Source organism: Parambassis ranga, chromosome 9 (genome assembly GCF_900634625.1).
Source record: "Parambassis ranga chromosome 9, fParRan2.1, whole genome shotgun sequence".
Lineage (NCBI taxonomy): Eukaryota > Metazoa > Chordata > Actinopteri > Ambassidae > Parambassis > Parambassis ranga.
Window position 1 is genome coordinate 20,167,769 of NC_041030.1, and position 18,047 is coordinate 20,185,815.

The window sequence follows — 18,047 nt, forward strand, 5'->3', positions numbered from 1 at the left end:
CAGTGAACACAGGCCTTTCAGTCTGCTTCACTCCCGTCCATACGTGTTCTGCCCCTCCCCTGGACACAGGCTTGTTTTATTGAAAGTTGAGGTACATTTGCATAATAGATAAACAGTTCTTCAAGACCCTCGTTGGTATTCCCATATTGGGACATGTTGCCCCTTTATCTCCACCTACTAATTATAATAATTGGTCTAACATATTTATGACTATGAAACACTCTCTCCCTTCTATGTTGGATGATTTATCTTACGTCCGTGCCTCCTAGTGCTTCGGCCTTCACCGCATCAAAGAGTTCCTCCCTAACTCTCTGTAAGAGTTATAGATGTGTTTTTCTCAAAGTGTAAGCTTATATAATCAAATACATACGTGGTCTGTATCATGTCATTGCGTAAATAACCTTGTATACTTCACAGTAGGCTACAGGAGCCTCCTACCAGCCCAATTTAGAAAGGGGACTCCTCAGACTTGAGGTGGAAACGTCTTTTTCCATCTTGAGTTGAGATGAATTAATTGAGTTCAGGCTCTAGGCCTTATCAGTAGCTCGCCATCAAAACCTGGGCTGGATAAGACACAGGGCCAGGGCTTCAGTTGGTGTGCACACAAATAACAGTCATTATTACTAGCTGCATTAAATACATTTTCCAATTCAATATCAATATAACATCCATCAATGTAGATCAATAAATATGATATATAATGTCAAAATAGATCACATACAATATTAAAAGATATACATTAACAAAACTGTTGCACGCATCAATGTATATTGATATAATATGTATATTCTATAATATTGAACTATATTATTTTATAAAAGGCATTAAAACAATACACTAATGCACAGTGCTAATATAGGACAACAACAACAAATTCAATCAAGGTCAAGTTGTATGTAACACACAGAGAGTAACAGACATTATTGGAGTTATGGACACTTCATTTAAGTTTGCATTATTTGAGAAACAAAGCTTAAAAGCCCATGCTAACCGGCCCATTCAAATCAATAGGTCCGGCTAGGCTAGCGGTAGCATTACAACAGCTCGCGGCTAACAAGTCAATGCAAAACAAATGAAGCGGCTAATGCTAACGTTAGCTTCGAACAGACAAACACTCACCGATTCCACTCCGTAGTTGAACACAAAGCTCCTGTCGCTCAATAGTACGACGCGGTGGAGGCTCCTACAGGTCAACATTCAGTACATTTAATAAAAAGCGCTGTCAGCCAAGATTAAGCGAACCGAAAACTTTTAACCATACCTGCAGCAAACTTTTCCATACGTCCCCTCTGCACCTACCGGTGGCTCTTCTTCTTCTTTTGTTTCACGGCGGTTGGCGCATTACCGCCACCTACTGTTCCGGAGTATGGGACATTGCGTGAGCTCACAATTGTGGAAGTATATAACGTTACCTACGCACTGACATGATATAGAGCACATATGTACTCGATTATATACGCTTACATTCAGAGAAAAACACATCTATAACTCTTACAAAGAGTTAGGGAGGAACCCTTTGATGAGGTGAAGGCCGAAGCACTAGGAGGCACGGACGTAAGATAAATCATCCAACATAGAAGGGATACAGAGTGTTTCACAGTCATAAATATGTTAGACCAATTATTATAATTAGTAGGTGGGGATAAAAGGGCAACATGTCCCAATATGGGAATACCAACGAAGGTCTTGAAGAACTGTTTATCTATTATGCAAATGCACCTCAACTTTTCAATAAAACGAGCCTGTGTCCAGGGAGGGGCAGAACACTTATGGACGGGAGTGAAGCAGACTGAAAGGCCTGTGTTCACTGAGTGTTCTCCCTTTGCAAAGGCGAAACTACAAACCCAGGGTATTTTCTTTCACTCAATGTTCTGATCACAGAAGACGGATTCTGACAATCCGGGGTGACCAGGGAAGGTCACGACACAATCTAATGCTTTGTGTACAAAAAAAAAACATATTAGAACTACTAACTCATCAGTACTGACTATCCTCACATATAACCCTGTCTCTTTTAAAAAGGACACTAGTAACCCTACCTGTGCTCTATTACCACACCCCAAAATACTCTTCTGTGAGAACTCATGCCCCCCCAGCTCCCTCAGCCTTATCCTCAAATTCTCCCTTTGCACCCTGTAGTCCCTACACACCTCAAAACCACATGCTCCACCGTCTCCTCTTCCTGACCAGACTCCCTATCATGTGTAAGGTCTTGTTAAGCAAACAATGCCCCAACCTAAGTCTTGTGATCACTGTCTCTTCTCTCCTAAGCCCCCCCTGCACTCTGACCCTCAGCCTACCGGTGGTTATTTGAGGTTTGACTAATATTGCTTGTCAATTGGCTCGACGCGGTCACGTCACTATGTTGTAAACGGCCCAGCGCAGCCACATGACATACAATACTGTACTGGCGAGAGTGATTTTACATAAGAAATACAGCTGAGGAGAGAAATTGCTGAGGTTACAGGTGCTCTTGGGGGCCCTATAAGCGACTGGGGGCCCTAAGCGGCAGCATATTTCGCATATGCCTTGCATGATGATCACACATGAAGGCCTCCAGCTGACCTTTAACCCCATTTCACATGAGGCACGAGTATGACACGTCTCAGTGGTTCACCTTCATCTGACAACAAATCTTCACCATCTTAGACAAAAACAAACAGGTGGTGAAGCTTTCCGAGGGATAGTTCACACAAAACACAGCGCTGTATTTATACCAGTTTGTGGCAAGTGGAAGTAGAAGAAAGAGGACACCGTGAAACTGTAGAAGAAGAAGAAAAACAGCAGAACAAGAAAAATTAAGTCACACCAAGTTGGTCGTTACAGAAAGAAACACATGCAGGATGCAAACTGGGTGTACTATCCCTTTAAAAGCAGTCAGCATTGTCCCTTTGAACAACTACAGACATGTCAGGTTGGAAGTAGGACGTAGGCGCAGGCAGGAATGAACTTGCAGGTGAACGTTTTATTACAAACAGAACTACAACACAAAAGAAAAACATCAGGAAGCAAGATTTAGCAGTTCTCAGGATACCACAAGGTCCAGGTGCAGACCCTACTGGGTCCAGGCGGAAGCCAGCCAGAGACGAGGTCGCGGACCCTTCAGGGTCCAGGCAGAAGGCCAGTGGAGACAGGGGCTTGGGCCCACCAGGGCTGGAGCAGGAACCCAGGTGCGGAGGCCCACTAGGGCTGGAGCAGGAAGACAGAGCTGGAGGTCCATCTGGGTCTGGACAGGAATCCATGAGTGGAGGCCCGCCAGGGTTGGGACAGGAGCTCGGGAGCAGAGGACCACCAGAGCCGGAGCAAGATGCCAAAGCTAGAGGTCCATCCGGGTGTGGACAGAAACCCAGAGCTGGGGATCTTCCAGGGTCGGAATAGGAAGCCATGGCTAAAGGCCCACCATAGTGCAAACTGGCCACACCCAAAGTCACTGTTAGTGCCACCACCGTCCCAAGGTAAAAATATTCCAATGACTCTATGGATGGGGCCTAAGCTGGAGCTGGGACAGAGCGAGGCATGTGGCATGTGGTCCACCCAGTCGACAGCATCCAGGAGGTTGACCCAGTGCTCATTTATCTCCTCCCAACTAAAAATGAGCTCTAAAGTTGTCCAATAACCCGAAGGTTGGTGGTTTGATCCCACCTCCTCCCTAGTCACTGTTGTGTGTCCTTGGGCAAGACACTTTAACTGCATAGCCTCCAGTGTACTCACTGGTGTATGGTTCTCTTCGTTGGGCTGCCTTGAGCAATTTCCCCATTGTGGGACTAATAAAGGTTTCTTTAATTTAATTTGATATATGCTGAGTCCAAGTTTGGCCAGATCGCTCTGTCAGGTACGGTGGAAGTAGGACTCAGGAACAGGCAGGAATGACCTTGCAGGTGAAGGTTTTATTACAAACAGAACCAGAACAAAACAAACGCCAAAAATACAAAACCAACCCAAGAAACTCAATTAATAATCCAAACTTACTGAAATGCAGGAGAAACGAAGAGTAACAGGGAAGGTGATGAGGATAATCTGGCACAGACAAAGGCGAACACAGGACCTAAATAGACAATGAAGAAGACACAGGTGAAACACATTAGGGCGGGGCAAACAATCACCAAAGGCGGGAACACAGGGGAAGTAAAACACACAAACACAAGAGCGACAAGAATTTAAAAAAAAAAAACAGGAAACAGGACACAACCAAAGTAACTTCACAAAGACTGCCAGAAACAAGACAACACAGGGAGAACTAGGAAACCTAAAATAACCTGAAAACTAAGAATTAACTCAAAAAACAAGGGAAGAACCAAACCACAAACAATCAAATCATGACAAGACAGTACGTTTGCACAAGTGCATGAGATGAACACTAGGAAAACAAACAAACAAAAGCACATTTAAAAATAGAAGGAGGAAGTTACTTGGTGTGATTGTCATCAGAAACAGAGAAAGATGGTTTTATTTTTGTAGCTTCTGTCTGTAGAGGACTGAGATCTTTGTTACAACTGCACCAACATCTGCTGCCTTCATTTACCTTTTGTAAAACACCTCCACAGTCCTGCTGACACACACAGCTGAGTGAACCTGCAGCTTCCTGTCAGTCTGTGGGACAGCTCTGATTGGCTGAATTCTAACCAATCACGCTGAGCTGTGGGTGGGACTTTACTAAAGACCAGCGTGCAGAGACTGTGGCTGCATCACAGTCCAACTTTACAATGAAATGATCACTTTGTCTCCATAAGTTTCTGTCTGCTTCACTGGTGTCTGAAACTGTATTTGTATATTTTGTGTTCAAATATGATGTGTTTCAATAGGACGGTTATATTTATAAATAAATCTGTTTGCACAACCTGCTGGTGAAAGAAGCTGTTTATTTGGAGAAAGGTGAAAGTGAAAGCTGACTGTGACTCGCCTGAGCGGAGCACAGACGCCATTACAAGGTGCAGCATTCAAACTGAATACATGTTGGACAGACTGTAACCGCTGATTCAACTGGAACAAACATTTGGTGAGTTTGACCGCTGAAGAATAATTAGAATATCAGAGGACATGGCTGAGAAGATTGTTCTTGTTGAAAACTACCTGAGCTGCCATGTTTGTTCAGAGACTTTCAAAGATCCTGTGACTCTGAGCTGCAGCCACAGCTTCTGTTCAAGCTGCCTGCAGAAATTCTGGGAACAAACTAAAAACAAAAACTGTCCCATCTGTAAAAGAAGATCATCAAAGGAAGAGCCATCTATTAACCTTTCTCTGAAAGAGCTGGCTGACTCCTTTGCTCAGAGGAAGACTAACAGTTCAACTGAGGAAGAAGGAGAAAAACAGGAAGAGAAGAAGAAGGAGGTGGTCTGTGATAAACACCCAGAGGTACCTTATTTGTTCTGTGAGGACGAGCAGAGAGCTGTGTGTCCTGTCTGTGAGTTTTCTCTGCACCAGACTCACAAAGTGGTTCCTGTCGAACAAGCAGTCAGAGACCTGAAGGAGCAGCTGAGATCTGACTTAAAGTCTCTGCAGGACAAGAGGGACAAATACAAACAAGTGGAGGACACATACAATGAAATGTCTCAACACGTCAAGAAGCAGCTGTTGTCCACAGAGACGCAGATCAGAGCAGAGTTCAACAAGCTCCACCAGTTCCTGAAAGAGGAAGAGGAGTCCAGACTGGCAGCTCTGAGGGAGGAAGAGGAGCAGAAGAGGAAGACTCTGAGCAGAGAGATGAAGAGGATTCAGCAGCAGATGTCCTCTCTGTCAGACAGCATCTCTGCTGTTGAAGAAGAGCTGCAGAAACAGCAGGTGTCATTCCTCAGCAGTTATAAAGACACTCAGAGCAGAGCCAGAGCCCAGAGCTCACTGTCAGATCCACAGCTGGTCTCAGGAGCACTGATAGATGTGGCCAAACACCTGGGCAACCTGTCCTTCAGAGTCTGGGAGAAGATGAAGGACAAGGTCCACTTCAGTCCTGTCATTCTGGACCCAAACACTGCACACAGAATACTCTATCTGTCTGATGATCTGACCAGTGTGAGACTTGGAGACACAGAGCAGAAACTTCCTGATAATCCAGAGAGATACACTAAATATCCTGAGATTTTAGGCTCTGAGGGCTTCAGCTCAGGGAAACACAGCTGGGAGGTGGAGGTGGGAGATCATCCTCGCTGGGTTGTGGGTTTAGTTAAAGAGTCAGTTGACAAGGACTCAATGATTGCTTCACCAGAATATGGATTCTGGTGTTTAACACATCAAAGTGGAAAATACACTGATGTTGTTGGTGAGACTGTCACAGTTCAGAAGAGTCTCCAGAGGATCAGAGTCCAGCTGGACTATGACAGGGGGGAGGTGTCCTTCTACAACTCTGAAGACATGACTCACATCTACACTCACAGAGACACTTTCACTGAGAAACTCCTCCCATATTTTGGTGTTGGAGAGTCTGCTGGTTCAACAACCACTGATATCAAAGTGTGTCAGTCTGAGATCAGGTTGTTGACCTCTGAGTGATTCTTTACAATTTGTGCCATTAGTTTGGAACCTTTAGGATAATCCAGTTAATCCTGGTCAAACACCAACAATGAGATTGAGTTCAGACTTCTTTGCATCTTTATAATAAACAAACAGTTTGTGACTGTTTCTAATAAACCTGTTGATTATTTTAGTCCATAAATACCTGAAAATAGAAGATGTTGTTCTTGGTTCATGACTTTAATGATGAATCGTCTGTCTTGGATCTGGCTGTTCAGTCTCTGTAAACCTCTGGTTTATTTTCATTATTCTTGAGTTAAGCTGGAGCTGCTGTTTGTTTATATGTGTCAATAAAAAAACACAAATCAAAGCTGTGCTGCAGTTTTTGTCTCCACAGACACACACACAGAATCTTCTATTTAAACTGTCATTTTATTGATAACACCTTAACACATTTCCACGTAAGAGAACAGAGCAATAATCCGAAGAATCAGAGAACTAGAGGATTAATATTATTATACAGAAGAAACCCAAAGTGAGGAAAATAGAGACAAAGGGAAGCTAGAAAGAGCCAGCTGCAGAGAAATGATTGAAGAAGGCTGGAAACAGAGGGAGCGGGGGAGAAAAGAGTGAAAGACGTCCTACAGAGAGAAGCCGGCTCAGTGATGTCAGTGCAGCGTCGTCAGCGGCTGCAGGAAGAAGAAGAAGAGGGCAGAGTGAGCACAGTTCACTTCATCTCACTTCATGAGACCAGAGGAGGACAGTTAATGTCGTACAGGGCTGCACAATCCACTGTTTTAGTCAGAGCTGTGCAGCCCTGATCAATAATGGAAGCTGCTTCTTATCCTACAGTCTGGCTGGATTTGACACTATAGAGTCTTATTGTGCAGCTGCATTAGAAGCACCAATCTGCTGCTCCTGTTTGTGTCTGCTTTACACTGTGTGACAGCGCCCCCTGCTGGAGCTCACTCACTCTGACTCCTCTCAGTGCTGATGGTAGAAAAGGCAGCCGTTCTGCACTGACAACACAGAGCCCCATAAAAAGCATGCGAAATCATCATCATCATCATCATCATCTTCCTCATCCATGTAATAATCCTTATCATTATAGTCATCTTCATTATATCATCTCCAGACAAAAATAGATATATGCACTTAAAAAGCTGGGAAAATAGAGAAAGGTGGAGTATACCAGCATTCAGTAGAAAATGAGAACCCAAATAAAAAGAAAACACCAAAAAACAAGTGTCCTGTTGACCGTCATGCAAAGAAAATGCCAGCTACGCTTAGCTGCAGCTGTGTAATACTGTGTACTCCCTCATTTTAAACATGTCAGTCTTATTATACTGATTTTCAAGGCTAGTAACACACTAAGAAGAACAGAAGAACAACACCTTTGTACTGTACATGCTGCTATTTCTTCTTTTTTTGGGAGGGGAGGGGTTTGATTAGCATGATCACCAGGGCCGGCCCAAGCCTTTATCAAAGTCAAAGTCAGCTTTATTGTCAAATCTGCTATATGTGCTGGACATACAGAGAATCGAAATTGCGTTACTCTTCACTCTGCAACATATTACATATAACTAAAAACTTGAGATAAATATAAAGTGTAATGAGTGTAATGAAGAACAATGAGGCACACACAAAATACAAGGCACAAAATGAAGGCACAATGCAGTGAGAGTGCAAAAGATGTATAGTGCAAGACAGTGCAGTTGGCATAATGTAAACAGGAATGGTTTAAGTTATAGCAGCTTATATGAGACTGGTATGACATGACTAGGGTGCAAGAGAATGCACAGGGTAAAGTGGCTGGTGCACAGAGTTCCTATCTTGGGAAGGGGGAGAAAGTGGGGCGCAGCAGGGAGCGAGTTCAGCTTCCTGACAGCCTGGTGGATGAAGCTGTCCCTCAGTCTGCTGGTCCTGGCCTGGAGGCTGCGCAGTCTCATTCCTGATGGCAGCAGACTGAAGAAGCGGTGTGAAGGGTGGGTGGGGTCTCCTGTGATGCGGAGGGCCTTTCGGGTGAGACGGCTGTCGTAGAGGTCTTGGAGGGAGGGGAGAGGGACGCCGGTGATCCTCTCAGCTGCTCTCACTATGCGATGAAGCGTCTTCCTGCAGGTGGCGGTGCAGGCTCCGTACCACACAGTGATGCAGCTGGACAGGATGCTCTCAACAGCCCCTCTGTAGAAGGTGCACAGGATGGAGGGAGGGGCTCTGGCTCTTTTGAGCTTGCGGAGGAAGTAGAGGCGCTGCTGTGCCTTCTTGGTCAGTGATGCAGTGTTGTTAGTCCAGGAGAGGTCCTCAGTGATGTGCACACCCAGGAACTTGGTGCTGCTCACCTGCTCCACAGCAGCACCGTCGATGGTCAGAGGGGTGTGCTGACTCTGTGCTCTCCTGTAGTCCACAACCATCTCCTTTGTCTTCTCCACATTCAGGGAGAGGCTGTGGTCTCTGCACCACTCGGCCAGAAGGTGCACCTCATTCCTGTAGTTTGTTTCATCTCCACTGGAGATGAGACCCACCACAGCTGTGTCGTCCGCAAACTTCACAAAGATGTTGGAGTTGTGTGTTGGCGTGCAGTCATGGGTCAGCAGAGTGAAGAGGAGGGGGCTCAGCACACATCCTTGGGGAGCCCCAGTGTTCATTGTGATGGTGCTGGATGTGTTTCTGCCGACCCGCACTGTCTGAGGTCTCCCGGTGAGGAAGTCCAGCAGCCAGTTGCACAGCAAGGAGTTCAGCCCCAGCTGGTCCAGTTTGTTGATGAGCTGCTGTGGGATGATGGTGTTGAATGCGGAGCTGTGGAAACAGCATCACTGGTTGACCGGTTGGGCCGATATGCAAACTGGAATGGGTCCAGGGAGGGAGGGAGGGCCGTCTTGATGTGTTTCATGACTAACCGTTCAAAGCACGTCATGATGATGGGTGTGAGTGCTACTGGACGGTATTCATTGAAGCAGGCGGGGGTGGACTTCTTTGGCACAGGGATGATTGTGGTGGCTTTTTAAGCAGGTGGGGACAACAGCCTGGCTCAGTGAGATGTTGAAGATGTGTGTAAACACCTCAGCGAGCTCCTCAGCACAGTCTCCGAGCACACGGCCAGGTATGTTGTCAGGATGGGGCCCTAAGCAAAATTTCATACCACCACCTCAGCATCAGATGCTTCTTCATCCTATAGGCTGCACTGTGTTTAATACACGCTACTGAATATGTAATATCATCTTGTTTGTATTAATCAACGTTATTTTTTAAAATAGAAAATAAATATATTTTATCATGGACTTTTGGTGGGTAGCAAAAATGCTAGTTATTATTGATAGCCCAGGCTAGTATCAGAAGGTAGGAAACCGTCTACTGGAGGGAGACAAAGAGACAGAAGATCTGTGTTTTGATGGTACTTTATATTATGGACTTTGCAGACAAACAACAGACATGATACAAAGAATCCGAATGGCCATTTTAAATATCATCAAGTTATCAATTTCAACATTACATTGTTACAATAGATTTGATTGTGCCTTAAATGTTATTCATTCAACTTCCCAAACTCTCCCAATGTCCATATGCCACACAGCGGTCCGAAAGGGGCAGTGTGGAAATTGTCTGTGTGGAGAGGGACGTGGCAGAAGTAATGCAGGGGGGCAAAAGTTCGTGTAGGCTACAGGAGCCTCCTACCAGCCCAATTTAGAAAGGGGACTCCTCAGACTTGAGGTGGAAACGTCTTTTTCCATCTTTAGTTGAGATGAATTAATTGAGTTCAGGCTCTCAGTAGTTCGCCATCAAAACCTGGGCTGGATGAGACACAGGGCCAGGGCTTCAGTTGGTGTGCACACAAATAACAGTCATTATTACTAGCTGTTGGCACGCATCAATGTATATTGATATAATATGTATATTCTATAATATTGAACTATTATTTTACAAAAGGCATTAAAACAATACACTAATGCACAGTGCTAATATAGGACAACAACAACAACAAATTCAATCAAGGTCAAGTTGTATGTAACACACAGAGAGTAACAGACATTATTGGAGTTATGGACACTTCATTTAAGTTTGCATTATTTGAGAAACAAAGCTTAAAAGCCCATGCTAACCGGCCCATTCAAATCAATAGGTCCGGCTAGGCTAGCGGTAGCATTACAATAGCTCGCGGCTAACAAGTCAATGCAAAACAAATGAAGCGGCTAATGCTAACGTTAGCTTCGAACAAACAAACACTCACCGATTCCACTCCGTAGTTGAACACAAAGCTCCTGTCGCTCAATAGTACGACGCGGTGGAGGCTCCTACAGGTCAACATTCAGTACATTTAATAAAAAGCGCTGTCAGCCAAGATTAAGAGAACCGAAAACTTTTAACCATACCTGCAGCAAACTTTTCCATACGTCCCCACATACCGGTGGTTCTTCTTCTTCTTTTGTTTCACGGCGGTTGGCGCATTGCCGCCACCTACTGGTCCGGACTGGGACATTGCGTGAGCTCACAGTCTAATGCCTTGTGTACAACAAAACATATTAGAACTACTAACTCATCAGTACTGACTATCCTCACATATAACCCTGTCTCTTTTAAAAAGGACACTAGTAACCCTACCTGTGCTCTATTACCACACCCCAAAATACTCTTCAGTGAGAACTCATGCCCCCCCAGCTCCCTCAGCCTTATCCTCAAATTCTCCCTTTGCACCCTGTAGTCCCTACACACCTCAAAACCACACGCTCCACCGTCTCCTCTTCCTGACCAGACTCCCTATCATGTGTAAGGTCTTGTTAAGCAAACAATGCCCCAACCTAAGTCTTGTGATCACTGTCTCTTCTCTCCTCACCCCCCCCCCCTCACTCTGACCCTCAGCCTACCGGTGGTTATTTGAGGTTTGACTAATATTGCTTGTCAATTGGCTCGATGCGGTCACGTCACTATGTTGTAAACGGCCCAGCACAGCCACATGACATACAATACTGTACTGGCGAGAGTGATTTTACATAAGAAATACAGCTGAGGAGAGAAATTGCTGAGGTTACAGGTGCTCTTGGGGGCCCTATAAGCGACCGGGGGCCCTAAGTGGCAGCATATTTCGCATATGCCTTGCATGATGATCACACATGAATGCCTCCAGCTGACCTTTGACCCATTTTCACATGAGGCATGAGTATGACACAACGTCTCAGTGGTTCACCTTCATCTGACAACAAATCTTCACCATCTTAGACAAAAACAAAAAGGTGGTGAAGCTTTTGGAGGGATAGTTCACACAAAACACAGCGCTGTATTTATACTAGTCTGTGGCAAGTGGAAGAAGAACAAAGAGGACACCGTGAAAGTGTAGTAGAAGAAGAAAAACAGCAGAAAAAGAAAAATTAAGTCACACCAAGTTGGTCGTTACAGAAAAAAAACACATGCAGGATGCAAACTGGGTGTACTATCCCTTTAAAAGCAGTCAGCATTGTCGCTTTGAACAACTACAGACAGTACGTTTGCACAAGTGCATGAGTTGAACACTAGGAAAACAAACAAACAAAAGCACATTTAAAAATAAAAGCAGGAAGTTACTTGGTGTGATTGTCATCAGAAACAGAGAAAGATGGTTTTATTTTTGTAGCTTCTGTCTGTAGAGGACTGAGATCTTTGTTACAACTGAACCAACATCTGCTGCATTCATTTACCTTTTGTAAAACACCTCCACAGTCCTGCTGACACACACAGCTGAGAGTGACCCTGCAGCTTCCTGTCAGTCTGTGGGACAGCTCTGATTGGCTGAATTCTAACCAATCACGCTGAGCTGTGGGCGGGACTTTACTAAAGACCAGAGTGCAGAGACTGTGGCTGTATCACAGTCCAACTTTGCAATTAAATTATCATTTTTTTAGATACATAAACTTTTGTGTGGACACTATTGTATAAGTTAGTACAGTAAGTTGTTACCCTAATAACAAGCCATGGGTGACTGAAGACATTAAAGCCATTTTAAACAGGCAAAAGAAGGCGTTCAGACCAGGCAACAAGGAGGAGGTGCGAGCTACACAGAGGGACCTGAGAATAAATGTCAGGGAGGCCAAGGAGGAGTACAGGAGGAAGCTGGAGTGGAAACTTCAGCAGAACAACATGAGAGAGGTGTGGAGTGGCATGAAGACTATCACTGGTTACAGGTCGAGCAGCAATGGTGGAGTTAATGGCAGTGTGAAGGACGCTGTCATCTTCCTGCTGAACAGAGTATACACCCAACCTGGATAAGCCGGCAAGCACTGTGAGAATCATGGTTTTTGATTTTTCAAGTGCTTTTGACACTATCAGGCCGGCCCCGCTGGCTGAGAAGCTGACAGCGATGCAGGAGGATGCCCCACTGGTGTCCTGGATGGTGGACTATCTGACTGGCAGACCACAGTATGTACACCTACAGAGCCGTATGTCAGGCAGACTGATCTGCAACACCGGGGCTCCACAGGGGACCGTCCTCTCTCCCTTCCTCTTCACTCTCTACACCACACACTTCAACTACTGCACAGAGACCTGCCACCTCCAGAAATGCTCTGATGACTCTGCAGTGGTTGGATGTATCACTGGTGGTGATGAGAGGGAGTACAGGTCCGTGGTGGATAACTTTGTCACCTGGAGCGAGAGCAACCACCTACTGCTCAATGTGACAAAACAAAGGAACTAGTGGTGGATCTGAGGAGGACAAAGGCTCCATTGAGTGGAGGTGGTGGAGGAGTACAAATACCTGGGAATGTACTTAGACCACAAACTGGACTGGAGTCTTTGATTTTATTTCTTGTCTGTAACAAAAATAATTGTAATAAATAATGGAATTCTGATTCTGATTTGTCTCCATAAGTTTGTCTGCTTCACTGGTGTCTGAAACTGTATTTGTATATTTTGTGTTCAAATATGATGTGTTTCAATAGGAGGGTTATATTTATAAATAAATCTGTTTGCACCACCTGCTGGTGAAAGAAGCTGTTTATTTGATGAAAGGTGAAAGTGAAAGCTGACTGTGACTCGCCTGAGTGGAGCAGAGACGCCATTACAAGGTGCAGCATTCAAACTGAATACATGTTGGACAGACTGTAACCGCTGATTCAACTGGAACAAACATTTGGTGAGTTTGACTGCTGAAGAATAATTAGAATATCAGAGGACATGGCTGAGAAGACTGTTCTTTTTGAAAACTACCTGAGCTGCCATGTTTGTTCAGAGACTTTCAAAGATCCTGTGACTCTGAGCTGCAGCCACAGCTTCTGTTCAAGCTGCCTGCAGAAATTCTGGGAACAAACTAAAAACAAAAACTGTCCCATCTGTAAAAGAAGATCATCAAAGGATTATATATTAATTAATTTCACTCTGAAGGAACTGGCTGACTCGTTTGCTGGGAGACAGAAACCTGAATCATCAGAGGTGAAAAAGGAGGTGTTAATGGTGGTCTGTCATAAACACCAAGAAGAACCTAAACTGTTCTGTGAGGACGAGCAGAGAGCTGTGTGTCCTGTCTGTGAGTTTTCTCTGCACCAGACTCACAAAGTGGTTCCTGTAGAACAAGCAGTCAGAGACCTGAAGGAGCAGCTGAGATCTGACTTAAAGTCTCTGCAGGACAAGAGGGACAAATACAAACAAGTGGAGGACACATACAATGAAATTTCTCAACACGTCAAGAAGCAGCTGTTGTCCACAGAGACGCAGATCAGAGCAGAGTTCAACAAGCTCCACCAGTTCCTGAAAGAGGAAGAGGAGTCCAGACTGGCAGCTCTGAGGGAGGAAGAGGAGCAGAAGAGGAAGACTCTGAGCAGAGAGATGAAGAGGATTCAGCAGCAGATGTCCTCTCTGTCAGACAGCATCTCTGCTGTTGAAGAAGAGCTGCAGAAACAGCAGGTGTCATTCCTCAGCAGTTATAAAGACACTCAGAGCAGAGCCAGAGCCCAGAGCTCACTGTCAGATCCACAGCTGGTCTCAGGAGCACTGATAGATGTGGCCAAACACCTGGGCAACCTGTCCTTCAGAGTCTGGGAGAAGATGAAGGACAAGGTCCACTTCAGTCCTGTCATTCTGGACCCAAACACTGCTGACAGAGAGCTCTATCTGTCTGATGATCTGACCAGTGTGAGACATGGAGACACATGGCAGAAACTTCCTGATAATCCAGAGAGACACACTAAATATCCTGATGTTTTAGGCTCTGAGGGCTTCAGCTCAGGGAAACACAGCTGGGAGGTGGAGGTGGGAGATCATCCTGTCTGGAGTGTGGGTTTAGCTAAAGAGTCAGTTGACAAAGACGCAGAGTTTGCTTCACCGGAATATGGATACTGGTGTTTATTACATTATGATGGAAAATACACTAATGGTGCTGGTGAGACCGTCACAGTTCAGAAGAGTCTCCAGAGGATCAGAGTCCAGCTGGACTATGACAGGGGGGAGGTGTCCTTCTACAACTCTGAAGACATGACTCAGATCTGCACTTACAGAGACACTTTCACTGAGAAACTCCTCCCATTTTTTAATATTGGAGAGTCTGCTGGTTCAACAACCACAGATATCAAAGTGTGTCAGTCTGAGATCAGGTTGTTGACCTCTGAGTGATTCTTTACAATTTGTGCAGTTAGTTTGGAATCTTTAGGATAATCCAGTTAATCCTGGTCAAACACCAACAATGAGATTGAGTTCAGACTTCTTTGCATCTTTATAATAAACAAACAGTTTGTGACTGTTTCTAATAAACCTGTTGATTATTTTAGTCCATAAATACCTGAAAATAGAAGATGTTGTTCTTGGTTCATGACTTTAATGATGAATCGTCTGTCTTGGATCTGGCTGTTCAGTCTCTGTAAACCTCTGGTTTATTTTCATTATTCTTGAGTTAAGCTGGAGCTGCTGTTTGTTTATATGTGTCAATAAAAAAACACAAATCAAAGCTGTGCTGCAGTTTTTGTCTCCACAGACACACACACAGAATCTTCTATTTAAACTGTCATTTTATTGATAACACCTTAACACATTTCCACGTAAGAGAACAGAGCAATAATCCGAAGAATCAGAGAACTAGAGGATTAATATTATTATACAGAAGAAACCCAAAGTGAGGAAAATAGAGACAAAGGGAAGCTAGAAAGAGCCAGCTGCAGAGAAATGATTGAAGAAGGCTGGAAACAGAGGGAGCGGGGGAGAAAAGAGTGAAAGACGTCCTACAGAGAGAAGCCGGCTCAGTGATGTCAGTGCAGCGTCATCAGCGGCTGCAGGAAGAAGAAGAAGAGGGCAGAGTGAGCACAGTTCACTTCATCTCGCTTCATGAGACCAGAGGAGGACAGTTAATGTCGTACAGGGCTGCACAATCCACTGTTTTAGTCAGAGCTGTGCAGCCCTGATCAATAATGGAAGCTGCTTCTTATCCTACAGTCTGGCTGGATTTGACACTATAGAGTCTTATTGTGCAGCTGCATTAGAAGCACCAATCTGCTGCTCCTGTTTGTGTCTGCTTTACACTGTGTGACAGCGCCCCCTGCTGGAGCTCACTCACTCTGACTCCTCTCAGTGCTGATGGTACAAAAGGCAGCCGTTCTGCACTGACAACACAGAGCCCCATAAAAAGCATGCGAAATCATCATCATCATCATCATCTTCCTCATCCATATAGTAATCCTTATCTTATACCTAATGCAAGGTACACAGCAAAATTTCATACCACCACCTCAGCATCAGATGCTTCTTCATCCTATAGGCTGCACTGTGTTTAATACACACTACTGAATGTGTAATATCATCATGTTTGTATTAATCAACGTTATTTTTTAAAATAGAAAATAAATATATTTTATCATGGACTTTTGGTGTGCAGCAAATATGCTAGTTATTATTGATAGCCCAGGCTAGTATCAGAAGGTAGGAAACCGTCTACTGGAGGGAGACAAAGAGACAGAAGATCTGTGTTTTGATGGTACTTTATATTATGGACTTTGCAGACAAACAACAAACAACAGACATGATACAAAGAATCCGAATGGCCATTTTAAATATCATCAAGTTAGTAATTTCAACATTACATTGTTACTATAGATTTGATTGTGCCTAAAATGTTATTCATTCAACTTCCTAAACTCTCCCAATGTCCATATGCCACACAGCGGTCCGAAAGGGGCAGTGTGGAAATTGTCTGTGTGGAGAGGGACGTGGCAGAAGTAATGCAGGGGGGCAAAAGTCTGTGTAGTGTCGTGACCTTCCCTGGTCACCCCGGATTGTCAGATTCCGTCTACTGTATTCAGAACATTGAGTGAAAGAAAATACCCTGGGTTTTGTAGTTTCGCCTTTTGCAAAAGGGAGAACACAGTGAACACAGGCCTTTCAGTCTGCTTCACTCCCGTCCATACGTGTTCTGCCCCTCCCCTGGACACAGGCTTGTTTTATTGAAAGTTGAGGTACATTTGCATAATAGATAAACAGTTCTTCAAGACCCTCGTTGGTATTCCCATATTGGGACATGTTGCCCCTTTATCTCCACCTACTAATTATAATAATTGGTCTAACATATTTATGACTATGAAACCCTTTGTCCCTTCTATGTTGGATGATTTATCTTAGTCCATGCCTCCTAGTGCTTCGGCCTTCACCGCATCAAAGAGTTCCTCCCTAACTCTCTGTAAGAGTTATAGATGTGTTTTTCTCAAAGTGTAAGCTTATATAATCAAATACATACGTGGTCTGTATCATGTCATTGCGTAAATAACCTTGTATACTTCACAGTAGGCTACAGGAGCCTCCTACCAGCCCAATTTAGAAAGGGGACTCCTCAGACTTGAGGTGGAAACGTCTTTTTCCATCTTGAGTTGAGATGAATTAATTGAGTTCAGGCTCTAGGCCTTATCAGTAGCTCGCCATCAAAACCTGGGCTGGATAAGACACAGGGCCAGGGCTTCAGTTGGTGTGCACACAAATAACAGTCATTATTACTAGCTGCATTAAATACATTTTCCAATTCAATATCAATATAACATCCATCAATGTAGATCAATAAATATGATATATAATGTCAAAATAGATCACATACAATATTAAAAGATATACATTAACAAAACTGTTGCATGCATCAATGTATATTGATATAATATGTATATTCTATAATATTGAACTATATTATTTTACAAAAGGCATTAAAACAATACACTAATGCACAGTGCTAATATAGGACAACAACAACAACAAATTCAATCAAGGTCAAGTTGTATGTAACACAGAGAGTAACAGACATTATTGGAGTTATGGACACTTCATTTAAGTTTGCATTATTTGAGAAACAAAGCTTAAAAGCCCATGCTAACCGGCCCATTCAAACCAATAGGTCCGGCTAGGCTAGCGGTAGCATTACAATAGCTCGCGGCTAACAAGTCAATGCAAAACAAATGAAGCGGCTAATGCTAACGTTAGCTTCGAACAGACAAACACTCACCGATTCCACTCCGTAGTTGAACACAAAGCTCCTGTCGCTCAATAGTACGACGCGGTGGAGGCTCCTACAGGTCAACATTCAGTACATTTAATAAAAAGCGCTGTCAGCCAAGATTAAGCGAACCGAAAACTTTTAACCATACCTGCAGCAAACTTTTCCATACGTCCCCTCTGCA

The 18,047-nt window shown here is 44.1% G+C and overlaps 3 protein-coding genes and 3 long non-coding RNA genes across 6 annotated transcripts in view; 3 read left to right on the forward strand and 3 right to left on the reverse strand.

The window, feature by feature from the left end:
• Positions 1–1,312, reverse strand: part of LOC114440761 (uncharacterized) — a 14,788-nt gene extending 13,476 nt beyond the window's left edge. The window contains exons 1-3 of the long non-coding RNA XR_003671206.1: positions 1,262–1,312; positions 1,120–1,183; positions 402–563 (exon numbers count right to left, since the gene is read on the reverse strand). This is a non-coding gene — a long non-coding RNA (uncharacterized LOC114440761). The remainder of the gene's footprint in view (positions 1–401; positions 564–1,119; positions 1,184–1,261) is intronic.
• The window catches only part of LOC114440759 (nuclear factor 7, brain-like), a 26,799-nt gene extending 11,453 nt beyond the window's left edge, over positions 1–15,346 (forward strand). Inside the window, exon 2 of the mRNA XM_028413247.1 lies at positions 14,997–15,346. Within this exon, the coding sequence (XP_028269048.1) occupies positions 14,997–15,015 (19 nt within the window). The 3' untranslated portion in view covers positions 15,016–15,346. The remainder of the gene's footprint in view (positions 1–14,996) is intronic.
• Positions 4,906–6,814, forward strand: LOC114440755 (zinc-binding protein A33-like). Its single transcript, XM_028413243.1, has one exon. The coding sequence runs from the start codon at positions 5,038–5,040 to the stop codon at positions 6,481–6,483; it is 1,446 nt and encodes a 481-aa protein (XP_028269044.1). The 5' UTR covers positions 4,906–5,037; the 3' UTR covers positions 6,484–6,814.
• LOC114440763 (uncharacterized) lies at positions 9,603–12,140 on the reverse strand. The gene is made up of 4 exons (XR_003671208.1): positions 12,111–12,140; positions 10,812–10,941; positions 10,670–10,733; positions 9,603–10,232 (listed from the first exon to the last, which is right to left on the reverse strand). It is a non-coding gene; the product is annotated as an uncharacterized LOC114440763 (long non-coding RNA).
• Positions 13,428–15,346, forward strand: LOC114440756 (nuclear factor 7, brain-like). Its single transcript, XM_028413244.1, has one exon. It carries the CDS (start codon positions 13,585–13,587, stop codon positions 15,013–15,015), a length of 1,431 nt encoding a protein of 476 aa, XP_028269045.1. The 5' UTR covers positions 13,428–13,584; the 3' UTR covers positions 15,016–15,346.
• Positions 15,347–17,243: 1,897 nt separating this feature from the next.
• On the reverse strand, positions 17,244–18,047 carry LOC114440762 (uncharacterized). The gene is made up of 3 exons (XR_003671207.1): positions 18,015–18,047; positions 17,873–17,936; positions 17,244–17,315 (listed from the first exon to the last, which is right to left on the reverse strand). It is a non-coding gene; the product is annotated as an uncharacterized LOC114440762 (long non-coding RNA).